This window comes from Mucor velutinosus (genome assembly GCF_035048745.1).
Source record: "Mucor velutinosus strain NIH1002 chromosome Unknown tig00001540, whole genome shotgun sequence".
Lineage (NCBI taxonomy): Eukaryota > Fungi > Mucoromycota > Mucoromycetes > Mucorales > Mucoraceae > Mucor > Mucor velutinosus.
In genome coordinates, this window is record NW_027041893.1 from 1047415 (window position 1) to 1070117 (window position 22703).

Genomic DNA, 22703 nt, shown 5'->3' on the forward strand with positions numbered 1-22703 from the left:
AGTAACACCAAGCATTAAAGAGTATTATTGCTGCTGCTGGTGGAGGTATGGCCAGCAGAGGCTAAACTCAATAAAGTACCTGAAACTCGTCTCGAAGCCTTGGGTGGTACACTGTTGGACGCAGAGCTGTTGGATCCTATACAAGAGATATGTTAATCATCTTGATCATGAGCCCAGTGAATGCTTCTTACTTGATCTGTTGTCAGATGTGGTTTGAGAGTCGTTCGAGTCCAATTGCAAAGGTGGAATATGACCCAGGTTGTTTTTATCAGATGCCAACGATCTCTGAGAGGATGTGGAGGTAGAGCGACGAATCTACAATCTCTCGCTGTGAGCCGTGTGTTCATTCCTCATAGTAAAGTGCATACTTACTCTGCCACCTCTTCCAGGCGATGGAGGCACGGTTCTGAATACAGAGGGAATGCCTTCATCTAGCGGGATATCGTCTGTGGATAGCCCAGCTTGCTTACGGAATTGGATCAACTCACTCTTGTACTTGTTGCATTGCTGCATCTTTAAGAGGACTGTATATATATATATATATATAAATATCTATGAGTCTACATGTATTGCTGGTAGTTGCCCAATAATACTTGCATTCTTTCTCCATCTCAGTGGTTCTATTCTTCAGCACAGCGATTTCAGACAGTAACATTTCCGCAGTACCTGAGGGAGCGTCATTGACTGATCCAGAAGACGAGTTCCATTTCTTGGGACTATAGTAGAGGTGTGTCAGTAAATCCATTGACAACATGCTTTCTCTCTCTCTCTCTCTCTTTCACAAAGCGCTTACATGACGGGCGACACAGGCCCAGGGGATAACGTATTTGCACCATCATGCACCATGCTCATCATGGGTGAAGTTGTTTGAGACTGCTGCTGTTGCTGTTGCATCTTCATGGACTCCAACTGCTTTTGCAGTTTGTTAACTATATACTCTTGCTCCTGCTCCAGCGAATTCTCCATGTCAATCTTTTCACGCTGCAGCTGGTTCAGCTTTTTCTGCAACATGTTTGTCATGTATTCTTCCTCTTGCTCCACCTGCAAGAGCAGCTCGCCTTTCTCCTTCTTGAGCCCTGTAATACGCTTCAGCAGTCGATTTGAAATGAACTCTTCCTCTTGCTCGGCCATGGCGTTCTTTGGGATGAGATTAGTATGTGCACAACTCCTTTGCTCGGCATGCTTAGTATTTTACCATATCCACCGTCATTTGTCGAAGCAGTTTGTTATCGTGCTTCAGTATTTTGACATGTCCTTGCTCCATTTCCAACTCAAATTCCAGCTTCTTGATATGAATTTGTTGCTCAACACATTTTTCATGCAGTTGCTTAACTTGATCTCGTAACTCGCTCAAGTTTTCAATAGCCATCAACGCTTCTAAACGGTCGGATTGCTCATTTCTATGTCCCTAATAAGTATTTTGTGTGCCATCTGAGTGTAAGCTACCTTACGTGGACATGGTCTGCAACTGGCCTAAAGTAGCCTCGTACGCTTTGGTGCGAGACTTCAAGTCGGCCTCCAAGACAGCTTTGTCTTTGCGGACCTATGCCATACAGAGATAAGAGTTGAGCAGGCTGTATGTATACAAGCGTTATCAGTCGGTATGGTCTATACGTTACCTTTTCAAGCTGTTCACGAAGAGAATTTGTCATTTTTTGCTCGTTCTCTTTAATCTCGTGAAGTAAATGATTCTGCTATCGGTGAATGTGAGTGAGTGTGCTATGCCATGTACGATTCTATTGCAGCTCACCTCATTCTCGTCGTTGTCTTTGATGCTGGAAGCACTGGATGCAATCGATTTATGCTCGCTCATGGTATCTGATTGGAAAAAGAGATGATTAAAAGGAAGAAATGGCGCCCCTACCCCCCTTTCTTTGCTTTGTCTCAAAAATAAGAGACCACGAGTTTTGGCCCGCACATCCGATTTGATTTGAGATGGAGTCTCGGTTCATCAATTTTATTAGCATTGAACCTTGATGCATTATCACTCTATCGTTTTCAATAAATGCTTCGATCCTAGCCATGAAATCAGAGCTCTAGCAGGAACATCGCTACTAATATTTTAAGTCTTATTTGACAACAGTGCATTTGCAGCTAAGGGGTTACACTCTATCACTAAAACAAAATTTAGAGTTCGTTACACATGCTTTGAAACAATTAAAACATGATGTTGCTGTGGGAATGATCTCTTGTAAAATGATTAAAAGCATTTCAGTGCTTCTTTTGCGCCCTTGAATTCCCAAAGGAATAGGGCTATTAATATGCGATTGGTTCAAGTTTATTTCTGATGTCGTATTACTATGATTGATGTGTGATGCATCTGTGTAGCTGCTGAATTTATGCATCCATGTTGTGGGCTGTACAGATCCATATAAATATCAGAGCTTCAACTCTTAAATCTCTCTCTCTTTATATTTATTTCCTATTGTATATATTCATCTATTAGAATGCTGACTCCATCAGAACCTTCGCCTAATGTCGTCTCGCAAATGTCTCTCAAAGGCAAGGTTGCAGTTGGTAGGTAGTCTCACTGTAAGGCGATGCGTGTCATGTTTGAATTGACACGATGCTATCATAGTGACCGGGGGAGCTCGTGGTTTGGGATTTGAGATGATGGCAGCCCTGGCTGAGAGTGGTGCTGATGTTGCTTGTGTTGATCTATTGGAAGAAAGCTGTCTTCAAGCTACTATCAAGATTGCTGCTGGATGTCAAGTGAAAGCTACTGCTTGGGGCTGCGATGTAACCAATTATGCTGCTGTGGAGGAGCTCTTTGGTGAAATCATTAAGCAACACGGCAAAGTGGATATTCTGGTCACTGCTGCTGGGATCAACAAGGTGTGTCCTGCTGTGGAGTATCCTGCTCAGGATTTCAATACTATATTTCAAGTCAATGTCAATGGCACCTTTTATTGCATGCAACAAGCTGCCAAGTAAGTTGTGATTTTTGTATGCTATACATAGCGAGGTAACCAAGTGTCTTATCTAGACATATGATGCGATTAGGAATCCCAGGCTCCATCATCACAATTGCTTCCATGTCGGCCCATGTTGTTAACCGACCCCAAACACATGCTCCATACAATGCAACCAAGGCAGCCGTGCTTCAATTGACCAAATCACTGGCTACTGAATGGGCTCCTCATCAAATTCGCGTGTGTGCTATTTCTCCCGGCTATTTCGACACTGTCATGAACAGAACCTTACTGGCTCAACAGGGCGAACAAGGCGCTGCTTTGAGAAAGATCTGGGAGACCGAAACTCCCATGGGTCGCTTAGGTACACCGCATGAGTTGAAGGGCGTGGTTGCATTTTTAGCATCAGACAATGCTTCATTTGTAACAGGTTCTGAAATTATTGTAGATGGTGGATATACATGCTGGTAGTTTTTTCTGTTTGTTACACTTGATTCCTCCCATGTCTTTCAAAAAGAATAAAGTCAATTCGTCTAGATTCCCATCGATATGGTGAGAATCTTTCGTTCGATCATCTAATCAAAATGTTTGTATTGATTGATTCAAGTATGATTGGCTGAGCAACTGGAGAGCAAATCGCAGATGAGTGGATCAAATGACAGAAAGCAGAAGTTGCAGAAGAGGTGAAACCAGGGCAAACCAGCACATGTTGAATTGCCGCCCAACGCATATCAGGCTGGAAAAAAGCTTGGAAACTTTGCTTTTTTCTCTTTTTCAACACTTTTTCATCTTAATTTGCTAAACAACATGCTCAACTCACACAACAGAACCGAAGAAAGATCTACCGAAGACGTAAGATCCAATTTCTCGAATGACATTCTTCGATGACAGCTTGCTAACTAGTAAAATTAGATCATTTTAGAGCCTTACACCTACTTGATATCGCAGCCTGGCAAAGATATCCGGGCAAAATTGATATCAGCATTTGATTTGTGGCTACATGTGCCCAAGGATGTACTGAGCGTCATCAATAAGATTATTGGCATGTTGCATAATGCTAGTTTAATGTAAGTGTTGCTATCTTTTTACACATTGGGAACTGGATAGGGTTGCTCATCGACCCCAATACAGGATCGACGATGTACAGGATGACTCTGATCTTCGAAGAGGCGTTCCTGTCGCTCATCATATTTATGGTGTACCTCAGACTATCAACACTGCAAATTATGTCATCTTTTTAGCATTGCAAGAAGTGATGAAGCTGAATATCCCAAGCATGATGCAAGTATGCACTGAAGAGCTGATCAACTTGCACCGAGGTCAGGGTATTGAACTGTACTGGAGAGACAGCTTGACATGTCCCACGGAGGAGGAGTACATTGATATGGTGAATAACAGTAAGTTGTGGTGCAAATGATGCGTAGAGATCGTGCATTGACTCATAAGTAACACGATCGGCTAGAAACCAGTGGTTTGTTACGATTGGCGGTGCGATTAATGCAAGCAGCAAGTGAAAGTGACATGTGAGTAAATGGTGCCACGTACTTATTCTGCTGATACTGAACTGCGAAAGCAGTGATTACACACCGCTCGTCAACATTATAGGTATCCACTTCCAAGTGCGTGATGATTATATGAACCTGCAATCCACTAGCGTATGTATCAAGAAATACGATTTTGTTACAATGCGAGGAGAAATATGCTCACATTTGAATTTGTAGTATACAAACAACAAGGGCTTTTGTGAAGATCTGACGGAGGGCAAGTTCTCATTTCCTATCATTCATGCCATCAGAAAGGATCCTTCCAACCGTCAATTGTTGAACATTATTAGCCAAAAGCCTACATCCATTGAAGTCAAAAAGTATGCTTTGGAGGTGATTCGCAAAGCAGGTAGTTTTGAGTACGTGCGCGAGTTTTTACGTCAAAAAGAGGCTGAATCCTTGGAGGAAATCAAGCGCTTGGGTGGCAATCCTCTGCTGGAAAAGTATATTGAGACTATCCGAGTGGAGGCCACCAACGACCAGTAGGTTGCTATAGGATACCCCGTCAATAAATACTGTTTCTTTACCCGTCATTTTCAAAATACACTCATGAGTGCATTCCACTATCTCATCGTGGATGCTATACGAATATCCACAACAGACGTATTGCAAACCAATGTTGAGAGGAAAAAATAATGTTCAGACTACTCACATACAGACGTGTTTTCGCGCTGCACTTGGAATAAGGCACTGTCTTGTCGCTTCCAGGCACACGTTATGTACGCATGTTTATGTCAATGTCTCCATTCATTAATGCCAAAATATGACAAACAAAGTCGGTTTTCACATACTTGTGAAAGGGAATTGGTGCAAAGAAGTCGACTTCTTTCTCTGTACTACTACCACCGCTGGAATGATCTACCTTACATTCACTCTTCTGCTATTTATACCCGCATTCATTGCGTCGCCCTTTCATCATCATCTACAACGTCGAGATGTCACTACAGTCTATCAACCGACCACCATATATCAAACTGTAGTGGCAAGCACACTTGAAGGCGCGTACCGAAAAACTAGAAAAGTATACAAACACCGCCATGAAGTGATTAAGCAGGATCGTCAAGTGTTTGAAGATGAATTGGAGCAGCTCAGTCAGCAATTGGATCCATACAGGGAATACACACCAGGGCAAGCTGCAAGATACCGACAGGATGTTGAAGAGGAATACGACCCAGACGAAGAGCTTATCCTGCGCGAAGTTGATTTCGACATTTATATTGTGGATGTGGAGGAATATGTAGGCACAACTATCAAAGGCGCTGGAAAAGCTGCTTTTACGCTGCTCAATGACACCATCATCAATGGCCATGAATTAGCTACAACCACACTATGAATTAAATCTACTTTTATTAATTCTGAACATTGCTGAATCAATAAAAAAAAAACACAATAAGCTAAGTTAAACAAGGGCGAAGACAGCACAACAAGTCTGAACTAAACGTTTCTTCAGAGAATCTATCAGAAGCCGATGCACGAGCATTAGCCGCCATCTCTTCATATTCTTCTTCTGTGAGCGATAGTGCTGAATTCAAGCATTCAGCAAATGCATCTTCAGTATCAGCCAAGAACCCTGTTTGCTTGCCATCGTATTCAACAACAATGTCTAATTTAGGACCACCCGATTTATGAGCCACAGGTATTAATCCAGCAGCCATGTATTCTACTACACCGATACCGAAATGTTCGTTCCACATGGTATGAAGCCCAATCTTGGACATACCTAGGCTGGACACCAGCAGATCGTATGAAGCGTTGATTTCAAAGCGAACAAAGTCCTGTGCGTTTCCCACATTCCATTAGCACATGCACCACTACTCTCTTGCTTCCAATGCTTACATGAATTCCAAGTTTGACAGCTTCTTCGCGAAGTCCATCAATTCGCTTTGCATCTCCCTCGTTTCGAGAACTTCCCATCAACACAAGCTCTATGGGGTGCGTTGTCTTCCATTGAGGATACTTTTCAAACAGTTTTGACAATGATTTCAATTGCAGTGAATGATCTTTCTCGGGTCTGAATTGAGCGACACTGATAATCATGGACTTTCTGCCTTTTAGCGGTAATGCATTGAGTCGCTCTGTATCACACGGAGGATAGACAATCTCTGATTTGGTGTGCCATAGTTGATCAATGTGGCCCTTTGTCCAAGTCGAGTTCACCATGACGATGTTGGCAAATGATCCACAAAAGCCATAAATCTTGGCAAAAATTCGATAGTAACTATCCATAGCCGTCAATACCGTGCATCCACGTAACATTCCAACTTGACTTACATTAGCTTACCAGTGCTCCAAATGGCACTGGAGGCAAGCTTAGCATCGTTGTTGTGAGCTACTCTTCTTTCGTAGACTCGGTTGACCATGTCTGAGCTGATGGTGGGATAATGTGTGTAAGTGGCAATCTTGGCGTCAGTGAAATAATGTACAAGTGGATATGTGAATGCATAACCCATGGTATCTACAGACTGTCCAGTTAGATGATCAAGCTTTGTTAGCGTGCAATATAACTGCGTACCAAAGAAAACGTTAGGTACTAATTTGCTGATGGCTTCATAGCCAATGATGAGTGATGCGAGACTTTGGAGAATCAATGTAAATCGAGGATATCTATAGATATTGCTTGTTGGTCTTGATGCTATGGCTTACAATTTGTTAAATCAAGCTACCTGGCATCTTCTGTCAAATATCTTTTTGTTAAATATACAAATTGAAGTGTATTAGGGTTCAATGATATGTTAAAGTTGGTCTATAGTGTCATCGATACAAAAGGTTGAGTAATTTTTTTTTAGTAAAAAAAAAAAACGACCGATATGCGTACCTTGACTTTGTTGATGATTTGCTCCTTGGTAGCTTCAATGTCACCAGTGTATACAACGCAAATGACATTGCTAAAATCTCGCTGAACATCCCGCAGAGCTGTCCACAACACTCGTTCTCCTCCGCCACCTGCATTACTGTGTCCTTTGTTTATTAATGAGACATTGGGTGATAGACATGTGCACCTACCAGTAAGGATGAAAGAAGCCTAAGAATAATGGCTGATCAATGTTTGCTGCTGCAGGCCCCAGCTCTTGCAACAGTTGTAATCTGTTCTCTTCTGTTGTATTCTTGATGTAAAATTTAAGCACAGAGAAGCTCACCCAGCTCAGGACAAGTAGCGCCGTTATCCAAAACGATAACGACATGACAAAATCTACCATTGAAAAGCAAAACAAACGTAGATACAAAGAAATAGCGAGGCATTTCACGCTTTAATTTTATATACTAAAAACTTTCCTACAAAGAACTCAGCCAGTCAAATGCTGCCAGATTTGTGTATCTTGCATTTCAAATTGATTTGCAACTTGGAGACATATCATACGAACGGAAAAGACATACGCCGAACGGTGTGGAATGTGGAAATACAGGTTGTTTGTCATTGAGAAGACACCCTCGTTCAAGCAGGCCATGCCTGTATCAAGCTGTAACTGAATGTCACTTTGAGTGCAATTGGCATGTTGCTGCCAGTTTCGCCATGTCAGGATGCCGTGGAATGATCTGCTGCTTTTGACATTGCTTGATGATACCTGCAAATGCCGACTCTTGCCAGTTGTTGGTAGACTCTTCACAATTTCCTCGAAATGTATTGTATAATGCAATAATGAAGAGCATTCACTCAAAGCCAATGCTAAATATGCTTGTCTGTGCCATCTCCTTCGTTACTGAATGCGGAAGATGGATTTGTTACATAGCGACCAATGTGATTTGACCAAAACACCATGACATCTCAATATACAACCCTTAAAAAAACAGCTGATCCTTGCAAACAGAATGGTATCTTACATAATAACTTTTCCTAATGACCAAGTCCTTGGCAGACAGAAACTTGAAGCAGTAAATTGCATGAAAAAGGAGTAGTAAGTAGCACTACCACATAGTCTCATCGTCACATCAACAAGCCACTGCGATCAATTAAAAAGCGTAGAAAAAAATTGCTCTGCTCATTCTTTCCATATACTCTTCATCCCTCATCATTCATTGAATAAATCAACATGGCTAAAATTGTATTTGAAGAAGACGCCGAGATTGTCGTTCCCGAGTCTACCAAAAAGCAGCAAGACGATGACATTTTCGATCAATCCTCATCCGATGACGAAGCACCTGAAGCCATCAGCACTTCCAAAGCCAAAGAAAGCATAACATCCAAAGCACAAGCCGAGAAAGAAGCTGCTGACAAGTGAGTCGATACAATATATTCATAGATTAAGGTGGCTTACTAATGACATGTGTATTTTTCTGTTAGACTTGCTGCAGCAGAAAAGGAGAAACGTAGACAGAGAGAGCAATTCTTGAAGGATCAAAAGGAAGGCAGTAAAAGACAGTTGAAGGAATTAGAAAGAAAGGCCAAGAAGGAAAAGTTGGAGAAGCAATACAAAGAGAAGATGGAAAGACGAAAGCAAAAGGAGCTACAAAAGTTAGAGAAGAATGAAGACGAGGAGGAGGAAGAGGCAGACGGGGGAGCTGAATTATTACCAAACGATCTGTTACAACAAGCTCTACTAGAAGAGCAAGAAGAGGAAGCCAACAAAAGAAAGCATGTGACAACAGAGGAATTTGAACGCATGATTGCTGAACAAGAAGCTGAGGAAAAGGAGAGAGCCAAGAAGAGAAAGACCACAAAGGATGGCAAGGTGGTTGGAGAATATACCGTCAAGGTGTTGAATAATCGCCCTAAATTGCAGAAACCCAACAAGAGCATCTTGAATATGAGAAAGTTACATTTAAATAGATATTCTGTGCCAAGAAAGGAGGCAGTGGTGAATATCAGTAGTGGTAGAGACGGTGCTGCATTAGTGTTTCGTCGTAAATAAATTGTGTATATATACAGTTGCTATTAGCAAACATCTATTCAGTGATTTGGGCATTGTGTTGAAGAGTACTGTATCTGCAGAGCACAGAAACCGCTGCGCAAATGCGTGTTGCTTAAATGCCATTTGTAAATAACTGTTCTAAAAAGATGGCTCAAACTCGAAACCATGTCTGCCAGTGAGAAAATGTACAGTACTATGAAAAGAGCTCGGCTCCCTGAAATCAAATTGACTGGTCTGTGCCACTAGATCCGGATTTCACCATGTTTATATGCTTTTACGCCATTTCTCATGTTTGGTTGATAACATTTGGTTTTGCAAGGTAAAAAGCAAAACAAATATTGCGCAGCTAATCTGTCTCTATATATCTTGTAGATGAGATGCTATGATAAAAAATAGATAATGCTTCAAGAAGAGCAATAATACTTTCTTAACGTCATTCGTTCTGTCGATTGCGTTACAATAAACTCCTATTAGGTCTATTTTATTTAGATCCACACTATCACACAATACTAAACCCTGTTCAAGTTGATGTAATAAACAACTGGAAAAACTTGATTTCCCGAGCACATCCACAGTACATGGCGATGGTTCGACAAATCAATGTGAGCAGATATAATACAAGTGAAACTATCAAATAAGGATGATAGATTATCGTGTATCGAGAAACGTGATGGTTGTATCTTTAACCTTTTTATTGATACAGTCGCCCGTGCTTGTTTTACGCCCTTGCGGCGAAGCATTGATTCTTAACACCACATGAATTAGTAATGATTTGATTACAAATGAATGGGACAGTCAAAGGTTAGGCAGTACCAGATCGACGGAGGTGCATGAATTGGATGAAAAAGTATAAATAAGAATCATTCTATCATGTCATTTTCCCATATCTCTCAAATCTTTATCAAATGACTACGCACAAATACATTACTTTACAGCCTACTGGTGATAAGATCCCTCTCGTAGGCTATGGTACCGCAAGAATTCCTGCCGCTGAAACCGAGGAAGTGATCTATAACGCCATTAAAACTGGTAATCGTTTGATCGATGGTGCTTTACTTTACGGCAATGAACCCGAGGTTGGCAAAGCTGTGAGAAAGGCTATTGCTGATGGAATCGTCAAGCGTGAAGAGCTCTTTAGTAAGTAATAACAAGGTGTGCTCATGTCAATGTCATACAATGCTGACCTGCCCTTGTCACACAGTCGTTGGAAAGCTTTGGAACCACTACCATGAAAAGCAACACGTAAAGCCTGTCTTCCAAAAGACACTTGATAACTATGGCCTTGACTATATCGATCTTTATCTCATTCACTGTAAATATAAATAAGCAGGTCAAGGCGAGGAAGAACAAAGTCTAATGCTGAACATTACTTTTTTTTTTTTAGTCCCTTTTGCCACAGAATACGTCGATCCCAATGCAAGTATCGACTTTTTGAGTTCTAAAAAGGAATTCAAGATCATTAAGGCACCTTTACAAGACACATGGCGTGAACTGGAAGACTTGGTGGATGCTGGCAAGGTCCGCAACATTGGCATTTCCAACTTTAATGTACAATCTACTCTTGATCTTCTCAGCTATGCTCGTATCCCTCCTAGTGTTCTCGAGATTGAACATCATCCTTACCTGCAACAAAGACGTTTGGTCAACTGGGCTCAATCTCAGGGCATTCAAGTGATTGCTTATGCTTCATTCGGTAATGCCGTCTTTGACAAGCTCCCTCCAGGTACAGAGCATTTGGAAAACTTGATGAAGCATCCTGTTATTGTCAGTATCGCAGAGAAGCATAAGCGCGATGTTGGACAAGTTCTGTTGGCATGGGCTGTTCATCATAACGTGATTGTCATTCCCAAGACTGTTAATGTGGATCGCATGAAGTCTAATCTCAATATCGATGGCATCAAATTGGATGATGAGGATTTGCAAAAGATTGCCAAGTTGGAGGCGAATGCTCGCTTCAATGACTTTTTCGACGGCACCTATGGCTTTGATTTCCCTCTTTTTGCTTAACTACCCTAATCTTGTATGTGTCATTGTACAAAAATTGTAGTAATAAAAGCCAATTTGTAACATATTATTCTACTAAAATCATAACGTAATAAATTTATGGTCCCTAAACACTTTCAAAGCCTCAAAAAGGAAAGAAGCTGATCTAACGAGCGTTTTGATAGACTGACGCTATTAAATATAGAATGCAAGAAAATAGCATAATCCACGATAGTGCTATGATTTGCCGCCTACTTTCCATGCGCTTCAAAAGCATCTATTACTGTATTGCCTTCATGATGAATGAAAAGGGCATTGAGTTTGCCTGCCTGCCCCACCAGCCAAAAATAATTCAACTCCAAATAAATAGTCTGTTCCAGATTGGCCAGATCTTAACAATTTCGACTCGATTGAATTATTTTTGTATATTCGACTATATAAAAAATGATGATCATCCTATGCTTTTTTAAGCAAGCCCCTGGTGGTAGGGCGAAGTGGTAAAACTCCCGTATGCCAACGGGAGGATCCCGGTTCAAATCCTGGTGAACGCAAGTTGTTTGATTTTTTGACCTAGTACTGATGTCCTCGTTTGGTGTTTTGTATTCTTATCCATTATCTATTTTTGACGATTTCCGCAAGATTGCATTGGCTCTAGGAGTCGCACCTTATTAGTAGTAGATTTCTTTCCCAACTTAGTTCAAAATATCTTATTCCCCTTCATTGCAGACATTGGGTCCACCAACAGTCTTTTCTATCCCTCAGTATGACATTTAAAGGACTTTAAATAAAACCTGGAGCTCGACTCCCCTACAAAAAAAAAAAAAAAAAAAAAAAAAAAAAAAAAAAAAAAAAAATGCTTTTTTTAAGCAGCCCGTGGTGGTAGGGCGAAGTGGTTAAGCATCCAACATGCCATCTGGATGATCCCGGTTCAAATCTCAGTGAATGCATTTTTGGTGATTATTTTGACATAGTACTGATGTTCTCGTTTGGTGTTTTGTGCTCTTATCCAGTATCCATATTTTGACGATTCGCATAATTGTATTGGCTCTAGGTGTCGCACCTGATTAGTAGTAGACTTCTTTCCCAACTTAGTTCATTATATATCGTATTCCCCATCATTGCAGACATTGGGTCCACCAACAGTCTTTTCTTTCCCTCAGTATGACATTTAAAGGAATTTAAATAAAACCTCGAGCTCGACTCCCCTACAAAAAAAATGCTTCTTTAAGCTTTCTTGGAGTGCTTTTCAAGGCGTATCCAATGATACTAAGTAATATAGATGTTTTGAATAAACATATTGAGCAATTTACGAAAATATGAAAAGACGTTTTTGGCCAAAAAATCGAAATTTTACATATCAAAGTCCCACAAAGATGATTTCAGGAATTGCGTTAGATCGATAGAATCATTTTGATTTAAGATATACCGTAGTAGAAGTCTTCATTATCAAGGTCAAAAACGCGATCGTTTGACTTTTGATGATAACCATGAGGAGTATCTCATGCTTTTTGGTCGATTTTTCATCATGTTTTTTAGATCTTCAAAAAGTTGCGCAAAGGTGTCAGAAAGTTAGTGCTAGATGAGAGCAATTGTTTGGTGCTATTCTGACCATCTAAAACGGCCTTGAACTCGAGAAAACACAGCTCAAATTCACTCAGTTTTTGCTGCATCAGGCACACTCTTGACTAGAAAGGGGCAACATCTGTATGCTACTTGCCAGCATAGAAGTATATACGAGTATACGAATGTGGAACATCAAATAAAAATCAGATCCAAAGATAATATGAAGGGGTTCCATGTGTAGGTTCGTCGAAACGAAGCGAAGGTAGGGAGCCATCGGAAACATAAACACTCGTATACTATAATGTTACTTTCGGATTGTCTACTACATTTAAGGACCTTCTACAAGTATCTTGTAACTGTGTGTTTGACTCTTCTAGGGTGCTCCATATCAGTGTTAACGAGACTTACTGCAATACTGATAGCGAGCAAGCTTGCATTACCTCTCACTACTGAATATAATGCAAAACACAGCAAAATGAGGTGCATTTGATACGTGTATTTTCGTGTTTGAATCTGTTTTAGACCTCCAAAATAGCAACAAACGATTCCTTGCGTTTGGCATTGGCTTCCTAACGCCCTTCCTCAACATTCTGGGGACCGAAAAAACATCGTAAAAAATTGGCCAAAAAGCATGAGGTACCCCTCATGGTTTTCACCAAAAATCAAACGATTGTGTTTTTGACCACAAAATTGGAGACTTCTACTATGGCATATATTAGATTAAAATGTTTATATCGATCCAACGCAATCCTTGAAATCATCTTTGTGGGGTCTTGTTATGTAAAATTTCGACTTTTTGGCCAGAAACCTCTTTTCATATTTTCGTAAATTGCTCAATATGTTTATTCAAAACATCTATATTACTTGGTACCATTGGATGCGCCTTGAAAAGTATTTTTAAAAAGTATTAGAAACGGCAAGATGATTATTACTTTTTACATAGTCGAATCAAGCAAAGTAGATTAATTGAATCGATTTTGATCAAAATTTGGCCAATTATCTAGAAAAAAATGGCGGGAGTTTAATGTATTTTGGTAGTGGTTGGCACAGCCTATGCCAGCCTATTGTAACAGTAATTAATGCTCTTGGAAGCACATTTAACGATGATTACAAAACAAAGACTACTATGGCTTAGTCTTTCTTTTCAACCTTACCTGTTTTACGCATTTGGCCTGTAAAATGTCTACGTTGGGTTGGAACCGAGAAACGAATGCAGGAAACACTTTGATTTCGACATCTTGTTTAAAGCTGTATTCCCTATTACAGTTGTAATCAGAAACCGTTAATCTTCAAATAGAGTTTTCACATAGTTCATCAAACTGTCGCCCCTGATATATGTGCATGCATTTACACCTATCTGAATTATGCAAATGGTTATCGCATACACCTTAAACGCTCTACAGTTGACTATTGTCGACGATTTTGACAGTGAAAAACGGCCCTTTTTCAAGCATATTCAAAGTTGCTCTCCTTACTGCCAAAAGTTTAAGCGATTTAAAGAACTGGTAAAGGATTACAGATAAGAAAGATAGCACTATTCATCAATCGTTCAAAGTTTATTTATGCAGAAACACATTCCCTAGAAGAATCATCGAGTGTATATGTCTGCATCCACAGACCAAAGTTTGCTCAGATGCTTTGGTTTCAAGTTGTCCAAAAAATGCTGCCTCCATTCTCTGATAAAGACCTCCAGATCAGGCCAGGTTTCTTGTCCCTTGTCATTCAAAACACACCTGCTCGTCAGCTGCTGGATAGCACTTTGTCCGTGCTCTATGTAATCTGGGCCCTTGAAATGATCCACAAGCTCGCTGCACTCTCTTAAAATATCACCTAAATCACTCCCCTTGTACTCTTTCTTGTCGTAATCTCTCCAAAAATTGAGCACTGTCGATTTAAGCACTTGCTGCCGATCTTGGGGTATTTTATCGGATGCTCTGATCAAGGCGGATGCTGCTTTTTTGGCATTTTTGTACTCTGGAAAGGTACACCAACCACTGCCCTCGAGTGGAATATTGAATCGCTTGACACCTGCCTTTTTAAAGCTCATTGCTTTTTGTTCATAGCTATCGTGGCAATGTTTACATAGCAGTAATAGATCCCTGCTCTTTCATCACGATGAAGTTTAGTGTCTGCCATATCAAAGGTGGTGAACTGTGATCTTACTGATTTCGATTTCACGACCAAGGGCATCCAGTGCCTATACATTTCCGGCACTAGAAAGCAAAGCGCCCGGTTATGATACAGCCAACACTGACAGTTGTATCTGCTTTAACTTACCCACATGATGCATTGTGAGATGCTCGTTTCCTCCACACGATACACAAATGTTGGATCGATCTTCTACCATGTAATCTCCATGCTTGTGTCCATCCCCTTTGGCTTCGAAATTAAGCTTAATGGCTCTCTCTTCTTTTGGTAGTGCTGTCGCCAATTCTTTTTCTAAATACCAGCGTGCTTTCTTTCTACGTACATTACTATCAATCAGGCATTGATATTGTATTCTAATATATTTACTCGTTGCAGCGAAACATGAGTTTATGATGTTTTGAATAAACTCTCCAATTCTCGTAAATGATATTGGATTTTTTGCTGGGCATAGAGACAGGCTTCTTTTCACGAGGCATGTTGGATTGTATATGTGTGTTGATATAAAAAAGGGCCAAGGAAATACGACAAATTTTTTTGCGGTCAGTTGGTTGAGAAATTTACAATGGGGTTTAATATTTGTTAAATGGCATTTACTACGAATATTATTTGACTAGTTCTAATTGATCTGCGCATTTCCTTAAAATCTCTTCCGTCTTGATACCAACATTGGCGACATCCTTAGCCACAGCTTGCCAATGTTCACCATGACGAGGTTCAGCCACCACACATCGCTTGATGACTGTCTCCTGCTGTTCTTTTGTGCCATGCTGCAGCTCGAATTTATACCACCAAGCAAACGAATCACCTTGATCTGGGTCGATTTGAATGGCCTTTTGGAACCAGTTTCTGGCCTTTTCAATCTTGCGATCTGTCCAAAACAATCTTGCTACTGCCGTCACCACAATGGGGTCGTGCTCACATTTCTTGAGAGCATCCACACTACGAGCCTTTCTTTGAGGTCTGGCTTCCATAAAGATCACTTCTGTCCAAATAGCGCCTGATGATGGGCATTCCTGCAGAGCTTTGGCTGCTAATGATTTGGCGACTGCTACGTTATTATTTCTCCTTTCAATGCGAATAGCTTCCACCCAAAGCTCAGGTGTCTTGGGATTGACGAAACGACCCTTTTCCAGTGTGGCACGTGCCTTTGTCACCATGCCCAACTTCTCCTCTAACAGTGCTAATAAGATCCACAGGGTGACACTCTTGGGACAGCTCTTGACAGCCTTGTTGTACACTTCGCGCGCTCTAGGCAGATTGCCCTGAGACTCTTCAATCTGTCCTTTGATCATCCACAATTTGTCAAAGGTAGGAAACTTTTCTAGCGCAACATCCAACAAGGCATTGCACTGGTCGTAGTTCTTCATTTGTCGCTCCAGCATGACAGACTTCATCCACACACGTTCTGTGCCTGACTCGCTTCTAGCCAATTCCAGCAGCTTTCGTGCACGGTCGTATTCATCGTTCTCGCTTTCCACCTTGACAGCCGCCAGCCAAATCTGTTCACTGTTGGGGTTGGCTCTGAAAGCCTCCTCCAAAATGGTACGTGCGCTTTCAACATCCCCAGCCAGCCACTTTTCTTTGGCGCCCATGAGCCAGAGCACTTCGGCTTGAGGACAGTACTTGACAGCACGTTGTAACAGCTCTTCCAGACTTTGTGGTGTGCCATGGCTCTTTTCCAGATAAGCAGCTTGTTGCCAGATGGAGGGCTTACCAGGGAACTCTTTAAGAGCATGTGCGTAGATGGCACGAGCAGTCTGAATAGCACCATGAGCAATACAGCTCTCGGCATCTTCCATCCACGTTGATTTTCTGTCTTCTTCTTCAATACCCATACCAATGGTAGCTCTGACAATAGCTTGACATGTAAGCACAGATCCGTTTTTTTCGCACTTTTCTGCTTCTTCAATCCATTGCTCACGGTCCAAGAGCACGCCAGATTGCGACAGGGCCTTTGCAGCAAGTGTAATGATACGATCAACCATTTCTGGCTTTCCATGTTCCTCTTGCAGACGAGCAGCAGCAATCCAGATTTCATGACTAGTAGGAATGGCAGCACGAGCTTTGTTGAGCACCTTTTGAGCGTTTTCATAAGTTTCCAAACGAGCAAGAGCGAGCCATAAATCCACACTGAGAGGCACCAGCTCAACAGCACGAGACAAGAGCACCTTGGCATCGTCCGGGTTTTCTTCCATGTTGATGGCAGCACGCCACAGCTTAACAGAATTGGGGATGAATTCTAGAGCACGACGCAGGACCTTCTTTTTGGCCTTGTTGTCCGTCTCCAAAGACACAGCCTTGAGCCAGATCTTGACAGATTGAGGCAAATGACGAACGGCATCACCCAAAATGATTTTTGCATTATCGACATTGTTTAAACGAGCCGCTTCGAGCCAAATGTCTTCATTCTTGGGACATTGTTCGCAACCCTTCGCAATGGTGTTTCTAGCGTGCACAGGTCTGCCAGCAACTTCTTCTAAACGAGCAGCAGCAATCCAGCCAGGTGCGTGTTTGGGGTTTGTTGTGATGACGGAATTGAGCAACAGACGGGCTTTCTTGATGTCGCCAATTTCAGCATCACTCTTCACCACCACGCTGTTCAAATCTGTCAAATAGCCCTTGGGATCAATGGTGGTTTTACCTGACACAGAGTCAGAGGAGACCTGATCTAGCTTGAGGCCCAACACCTTGTCTCTTGCCTGGCCAATCTCTCTGAAATTGGTCATCATTTCATCGCCACCTGTCAAGCCTGCAGCGGCAGCAGACACAATACCACCCAATTTCTGTTCAGTCGCATCCAGCGCATTCTCATATCCAGATTTGTCTCTTGCAGCGGCAATAATTGTATCAGGCATAGGCGTGAATCTCTCTGGTGCTTTATTGCGTTTGCGGTTTTTACCAACCAAATCACCTACTTCGGGGATGGCAGCCCATTCGGCATCATCAATTGACGTTAATTGACGCTTGAGATCTGCAAACTGCTGGGAAATTTTGGGTCTTTCGAGTCGATATTTAGCCAATTCCTCTCGCTCACGGGCTTCTCTGCGAGCTTTGCGACGTTCGTCCATCTTTGCGTCAATCATATCCCACACACGATCTGCTTCCTCGTCGTCTTCTTCATAGGGTGCAGTTGAGAACAGGCCAACTTCATTGTCTGGATCTTGGTATCTTTCATCATCCTCTTCTCCTTCTTTGGGTGCTACTTTGGAGGGATCTCTATACATGGCGAATGAGCTACGAGGTCTCTAGTCATCAATACAAAGCAACTTACGCATCTGCTGCTGATTCTCTTGCAGGACCAATATCAGAGCGAGTAGTAAAACCGGTTGCACCACGGCCCAAACCTGCAACGTAATTAGGTGGAGCAGGCTTTCCAATGAAATCTTTGATGCCAAACATGAATGTCAATGATGGAAAGAGAGGAATAAATTTTGAGAATCAAGTAGTAGAGTCGCTTTATAACTGCGTACCGCGTCACTTGAAAAAAAAGCAGTGCAAGTAGAAGAGTTTAGGCATTTGATGGCTGTATCACTCACTACTTTGTTGGTACCCTTTATATGGAAAAAAACGTGCTTTATAAATCAATTAAATTCTTGATTAATTTAATTTTCTTCTTTCTTCCTCTTTGCTATACTCTTTGAAAACACACAAAACATGTCAAGGCACAGCTCCATAGATGCTTTGAGAGAGAGGTATCAACGATCCCGCATTCAACCTCAACAGCAAAATGACAATTTATTGGGTGATGACACAAAGCCTTCTTCTATCAATTCACCTGTCGCAACTGTCTATGAAGAAGAGGAAGAAGAAGAAGAAGAGGAAGAGCTAGAAGACGACGAGGTCTACATTGAAGACGATGATTATTCCATGTATTCATCGTCGTCCAGCATTCCAGATGAAAACATCAACTTTGATCTGGTTTATGCATTGCATACGTTTGTTGCAACAGTAGACGGCCAGGCATCCGTTGTCAAAGGAGATGCAATGACCCTGCTGGATGACTCCAATTCATACTGGTGGTTGATCAGAGCACTCAAAGCTTCCGAAGTCGGCTATATCCCAGCAGAGAATATTGAAGTAGTCTTTGGTTGCATATGTTTACTGTAATATGTTTGACTGATATCATTAGATTAGACACCATTTGAAAGGCTGGCTCGGCTCAATAAGCACAGAAATGTCGAGGTAAGTGAAATAAGATGTTGGTCATAAAAATATTAATAAATTTCAAGGTAACCTCGCTTGATCAATTACAACACTATAAAAACACTGCATCACCTAAAAGGTCCCACGAAAGAAAAAAGGTCCAGGTTTCAAAAGCACTCGCATGTCAGGTACAGATCATTTTAACAGATCAGGATGACGAGAGCCTTTATGAAGAGACATTCGAGAAATGGCAGGAGGAAATGTCTGCTGAATCTTACAAAGGCGTCAGCACCGTCGTCGATGATGACAGCGATGAAGATGATAGTGAAGACGATGAGGACAACGACAAGGCCAAACCAGCAAATGCCAGCAAAAAGGACAACAAAAAGAAATTCACTCCTTTATTGAATCCTGACTTTAATAGATCAATACACACTGTTACAGAAAAAGCTCCTTCTTTGAGCTCGAGTGATGTTGATAACAGTGCATCTTCTCCTGTCGCTACATCTCCTCCAGCCCCTCCTGTTCATGATAAACTACTACCACTCACTATGATCACATCAATGGAACCTACGCCTGCGGAGAAACTGTATGCCACGACCATCCCCGAGGAGCAACCAGTAATACCATCCACACCACAACAAGCTGTTGTCACAGGCCTGAAACGACTACTATCTATTGGTAAAAAGAACAAGCCTGCTACGCCCGAAGTCTCCATGTCAAATTCTGACATTGTGCAAGATACACAGTATCACGTATTGCGCATTTTCGCTGGCAACATTAATGTGGGTGCCTTGTTCAGCACGGTTGCAGTGACACCAGAAATGAATGCCGATCAATTATTGAAATTAGCATTGCAAAAATTTCATATCCCATTATTGGATAGCAACTCCAACAAATCCAACGATGGTATAGAGTACTATTTAACTGTCAAATCAATGGATAGTGGTAGGCATAGGGTGCTACATGTGCAACCATCATATGTTTTAACCTTCTCTCACTAGATGAAATCACCCTCACACCGCAGGATAAGCCATTAGCCATCTTTGAATCACTGAACGACCACTTGACTACACCCATGCCATCGCTGACGTACATCAAGCGACTTTCTATGGAGCAGCCTACAATCAAAGTAACTCGTGTTGGTGTATCCAAAGCGAGACAACGTGCCAAAGCTCGTTTTGGCGAGGACTCAGTGATTCGCTTCTCGTTGCACAAGAGAATCAAGAGGACGATTGAAACCAGTGGCCAAATCTACGTCAAAATATCATATTATGCAGAAAATAAAAAGCACCATCATCATCACTCAGTGGGTCAATCAGAGAATAAAAATAAGATGTCTACTATGGGCTTAATACGAAAAAGCAGCCTGCTGAGAGTGGATCAGCAAGTACAACAGCAACAGCAGCAACAAGCAATGCAACAGAATGCCAATAAACAGGAGAGAATTGACAAACTGGTGGCCGTTTCCATAGCAACGCAGATTTCAGGCCTGAAGATCACCGCCTTGGAGAAGTTCCATTTGATCAATCAAGATGCTTCGCAATATTTTATGTCCCTTTCTGTGAATGGCCATGGTAATATGTGTACATGGGATCCGAATATAGTATGTCATTAATTTAAACAATTTCATGTATTACAGAAACGCCGTTGAATCCAACTTGTACCATCTCAGACGCACTTGGTGATCCTGGCCTTATACCCAAACTATTCGTCTTGCGTAAGCGATCCAGTCCCAGTGATGTAGTGGCACAGAACCCAAGCACATTAGATGCAGCAGAATCCACAAATAATCGCAGATTCATGAGGTTTCTAAAGCAAGACAAGGACGCTGTAGCATCATCATCATCTACTTCATCCGTGGATTCATTTCAATCAAAGGAATCAACTACAGGTACGGTTTTGCGACGATTAGATCAAGCTATCCAGTCTCTGGAGAATGATAAACGTCAATTATCGAATACACCACTGCAACAACAGCAACAACAACAGCAACAGCAAACAATGAGAATACTGCCTGCGCGATCCAACAGTTTATCCGCAATGAGTAGCTACAGCAAAAGAACAAACACGACTAGTAACCACATACCCAAGACAAAGATAGAACCATCCATGACACCTACTCAGCAATTCAGCAGTAAGTCTATGCCATAGTCATTGAGGAATAGTGTACTAAAGCAATATACTGTATAGTTGACAGCCGTAAATTGCCTACTCGTTCATCTTCTCTCAAGATCAATGGCGATGCCTTTGATAATCCGCATAAACAAAGTCTGTCGAATATGGATGATCTGCAGCTTGTAAGTCTAAACATGATTTTAGTAAATGTCAGGTATATACTTATAGCTTATTTAATTTTATTAGGAATTGAGTCGTATTGCATCGTCTCATCAAAATCATCCATCTCACCCCAAGAGTAGTGCTGGCATGTCTTCGACCCGAGAAATGTAAATTAGCTCATTGACATTTGTATTTTGTATCCGCCATTTCTTGTAATCTACCTTGAACTAATAAATGCTCAATGTAAATTGAATTCTGTAAAAATACCATCTAATTTAGGTACGGCTTCAGTAAGTCATCTCGTTTGACAGCTTCGGTAGCTCGAAACGCTAATGTATGCAACAATGCAACTCTCCAGACATGTCAGGCACCACAGGACGGTCTTTTCTACTGTCCTGTATGCCAGAAAAAAAAACCAGATGGCAAATTTCATCCTTTCATATCAATTGAATTAGAAACAATGGGCAAGAGTGAGAAGAAGGACAAAAAGTCGGAAAAGATTATTGACAAGAAGGTACCAGATCAGCATGTCTCTCACATAAGCCTCCTTTTGACGTTTAAATCCACAGGAAAAGAAGGAGAAAAAGGAAAAGAAAGAAAAGCTGGACAAGCAAAGCAAAAAATCAAAAAAAGAACGCAAAGACAAAGACAAGTCTAGCAAAAAAGACAAGAAAGAGCGCAAAGATAAAGACAAATCTAGCAAAAAAGACAAGAAACGAAAGCACTCAGAGAGCGACAGTGAAGAAGAATTTGTTATTCACAAGAAAAATAAGATTGCAGATCCAGTTGTTGAATCAAAGGTATACACTTCCCTTACATTGCATTCTACATGTCAAATTTTGACAACTCTCTTTAGCCTCAAGCAGCCACTGAAGCTTCTACAGGCTGGAACGATTGGAATAAAGCTTCTTTTGATGGTGATGATGCCAAAAAGAGCAAATTCTTGCGATTATTAGGCGCAAAGAAGAGCACACCAGCAACAGGCACCCAAGCATTTGTACCTGCTTCTGGCAAAAAGTCTGGTGGTCTTTACGGTGGACTCAAGAGTGCAATTGACGAAGATGAAAAGCAACGCATTTCCAACGATTTGGAGAAGCAGTTTGATCATGGTTTACAGTTCAGAAAGCAAATGCAAATGGGCCGTCGTGGTGGATTAGGCTTCAATTAGAGGTGAAAGACAAAAAAAAAATTGTTTTTTTTTAATATATTTGCAAAAGTGCACAGACAAGCGAATAAAAAAAACATGACATTAGTTGTAAAAGCTATTCTTCATCTGTATAGTT

At 41.4% G+C, this 22703-nt stretch overlaps 11 protein-coding genes across 11 annotated transcripts; 7 read left to right on the forward strand and 4 right to left on the reverse strand.

The window, feature by feature from the left end:
* Window positions 1-14: 14 nt before the first annotated feature.
* ATC70_004438 (uncharacterized protein) lies at window positions 15-1813 on the reverse strand (the record flags this gene model as incomplete). The annotated part of the gene is made up of 9 exons (XM_064823741.1): window positions 15-136; window positions 192-315; window positions 373-524; window positions 598-716; window positions 794-1137; window positions 1196-1400; window positions 1452-1543; window positions 1620-1694; window positions 1751-1813. The coding sequence occupies 9 exons, from the start codon at window positions 1811-1813 to the stop codon at window positions 15-17; spliced, it is 1296 nt and encodes a 431-aa protein (XP_064688566.1).
* A 634-nt stretch (window positions 1814-2447) lies between these two features.
* On the forward strand, window positions 2448-3383 carry ATC70_004439 (uncharacterized protein; the record flags this gene model as incomplete). Its single annotated transcript, XM_064823742.1, has 3 exons — window positions 2448-2517; window positions 2579-2930; window positions 2987-3383. The coding sequence occupies 3 exons, from the start codon at window positions 2448-2450 to the stop codon at window positions 3381-3383; spliced, it is 819 nt and encodes a 272-aa protein (XP_064688567.1).
* Window positions 3384-3719: 336 nt separating this feature from the next.
* Window positions 3720-4942, forward strand: RAD7 (UV-damaged DNA-binding protein rad7; the record flags this gene model as incomplete). The annotated part of the gene is made up of 6 exons (XM_064823743.1): window positions 3720-3764; window positions 3825-3979; window positions 4044-4309; window positions 4375-4435; window positions 4489-4567; window positions 4634-4942. 6 exons carry the CDS (start codon window positions 3720-3722, stop codon window positions 4940-4942), a joined length of 915 nt encoding a protein of 304 aa, XP_064688568.1.
* A 367-nt stretch (window positions 4943-5309) lies between these two features.
* On the forward strand, window positions 5310-5789 carry RPS12_1 (40S ribosomal protein S12; the record flags this gene model as incomplete). The annotated part of the gene is made up of 1 exon (XM_064823744.1): window positions 5310-5789. One exon carries the CDS (start codon window positions 5310-5312, stop codon window positions 5787-5789), a length of 480 nt encoding a protein of 159 aa, XP_064688569.1.
* Window positions 5790-5850: 61 nt separating this feature from the next.
* Window positions 5851-7653, reverse strand: ATC70_004442 (uncharacterized protein; the record flags this gene model as incomplete). The annotated part of the gene is made up of 7 exons (XM_064823745.1): window positions 5851-6231; window positions 6293-6674; window positions 6728-6911; window positions 6969-7060; window positions 7120-7199; window positions 7272-7407; window positions 7460-7653. 7 exons carry the CDS (start codon window positions 7651-7653, stop codon window positions 5851-5853), a joined length of 1449 nt encoding a protein of 482 aa, XP_064688570.1.
* An 831-nt stretch (window positions 7654-8484) lies between these two features.
* On the forward strand, window positions 8485-9303 carry ATC70_004443 (uncharacterized protein; the record flags this gene model as incomplete). The annotated part of the gene is made up of 2 exons (XM_064823746.1): window positions 8485-8669; window positions 8736-9303. 2 exons carry the CDS (start codon window positions 8485-8487, stop codon window positions 9301-9303), a joined length of 753 nt encoding a protein of 250 aa, XP_064688571.1.
* A 905-nt stretch (window positions 9304-10208) lies between these two features.
* On the forward strand, window positions 10209-11310 carry ATC70_004444 (uncharacterized protein; the record flags this gene model as incomplete). Its single annotated transcript, XM_064823747.1, has 3 exons — window positions 10209-10440; window positions 10505-10615; window positions 10688-11310. The coding sequence occupies 3 exons, from the start codon at window positions 10209-10211 to the stop codon at window positions 11308-11310; spliced, it is 966 nt and encodes a 321-aa protein (XP_064688572.1).
* A 3127-nt stretch (window positions 11311-14437) lies between these two features.
* Window positions 14438-15473, reverse strand: MET3 (Sulfate adenylyltransferase; the record flags this gene model as incomplete). The annotated part of the gene is made up of 4 exons (XM_064823748.1): window positions 14438-14953; window positions 15013-15062; window positions 15127-15311; window positions 15364-15473. 4 exons carry the CDS (start codon window positions 15471-15473, stop codon window positions 14438-14440), a joined length of 861 nt encoding a protein of 286 aa, XP_064688573.1.
* Window positions 15474-15599: 126 nt separating this feature from the next.
* Window positions 15600-18396, reverse strand: ATC70_004446 (uncharacterized protein; the record flags this gene model as incomplete). Its single annotated transcript, XM_064823749.1, has 2 exons — window positions 15600-18213; window positions 18269-18396. 2 exons carry the CDS (start codon window positions 18394-18396, stop codon window positions 15600-15602), a joined length of 2742 nt encoding a protein of 913 aa, XP_064688574.1.
* Window positions 18397-18651: 255 nt separating this feature from the next.
* On the forward strand, window positions 18652-21591 carry ATC70_004447 (uncharacterized protein; the record flags this gene model as incomplete). The annotated part of the gene is made up of 7 exons (XM_064823750.1): window positions 18652-19074; window positions 19132-19179; window positions 19227-20088; window positions 20145-20717; window positions 20783-21277; window positions 21334-21440; window positions 21505-21591. 7 exons carry the CDS (start codon window positions 18652-18654, stop codon window positions 21589-21591), a joined length of 2595 nt encoding a protein of 864 aa, XP_064688575.1.
* A 289-nt stretch (window positions 21592-21880) lies between these two features.
* MCM3 (MCM DNA helicase complex subunit) lies at window positions 21881-22588 on the forward strand (the record flags this gene model as incomplete). The annotated part of the gene is made up of 3 exons (XM_064823751.1): window positions 21881-21934; window positions 21990-22220; window positions 22277-22588. 3 exons carry the CDS (start codon window positions 21881-21883, stop codon window positions 22586-22588), a joined length of 597 nt encoding a protein of 198 aa, XP_064688576.1.
* Window positions 22589-22703: the final 115 nt, after the last annotated feature.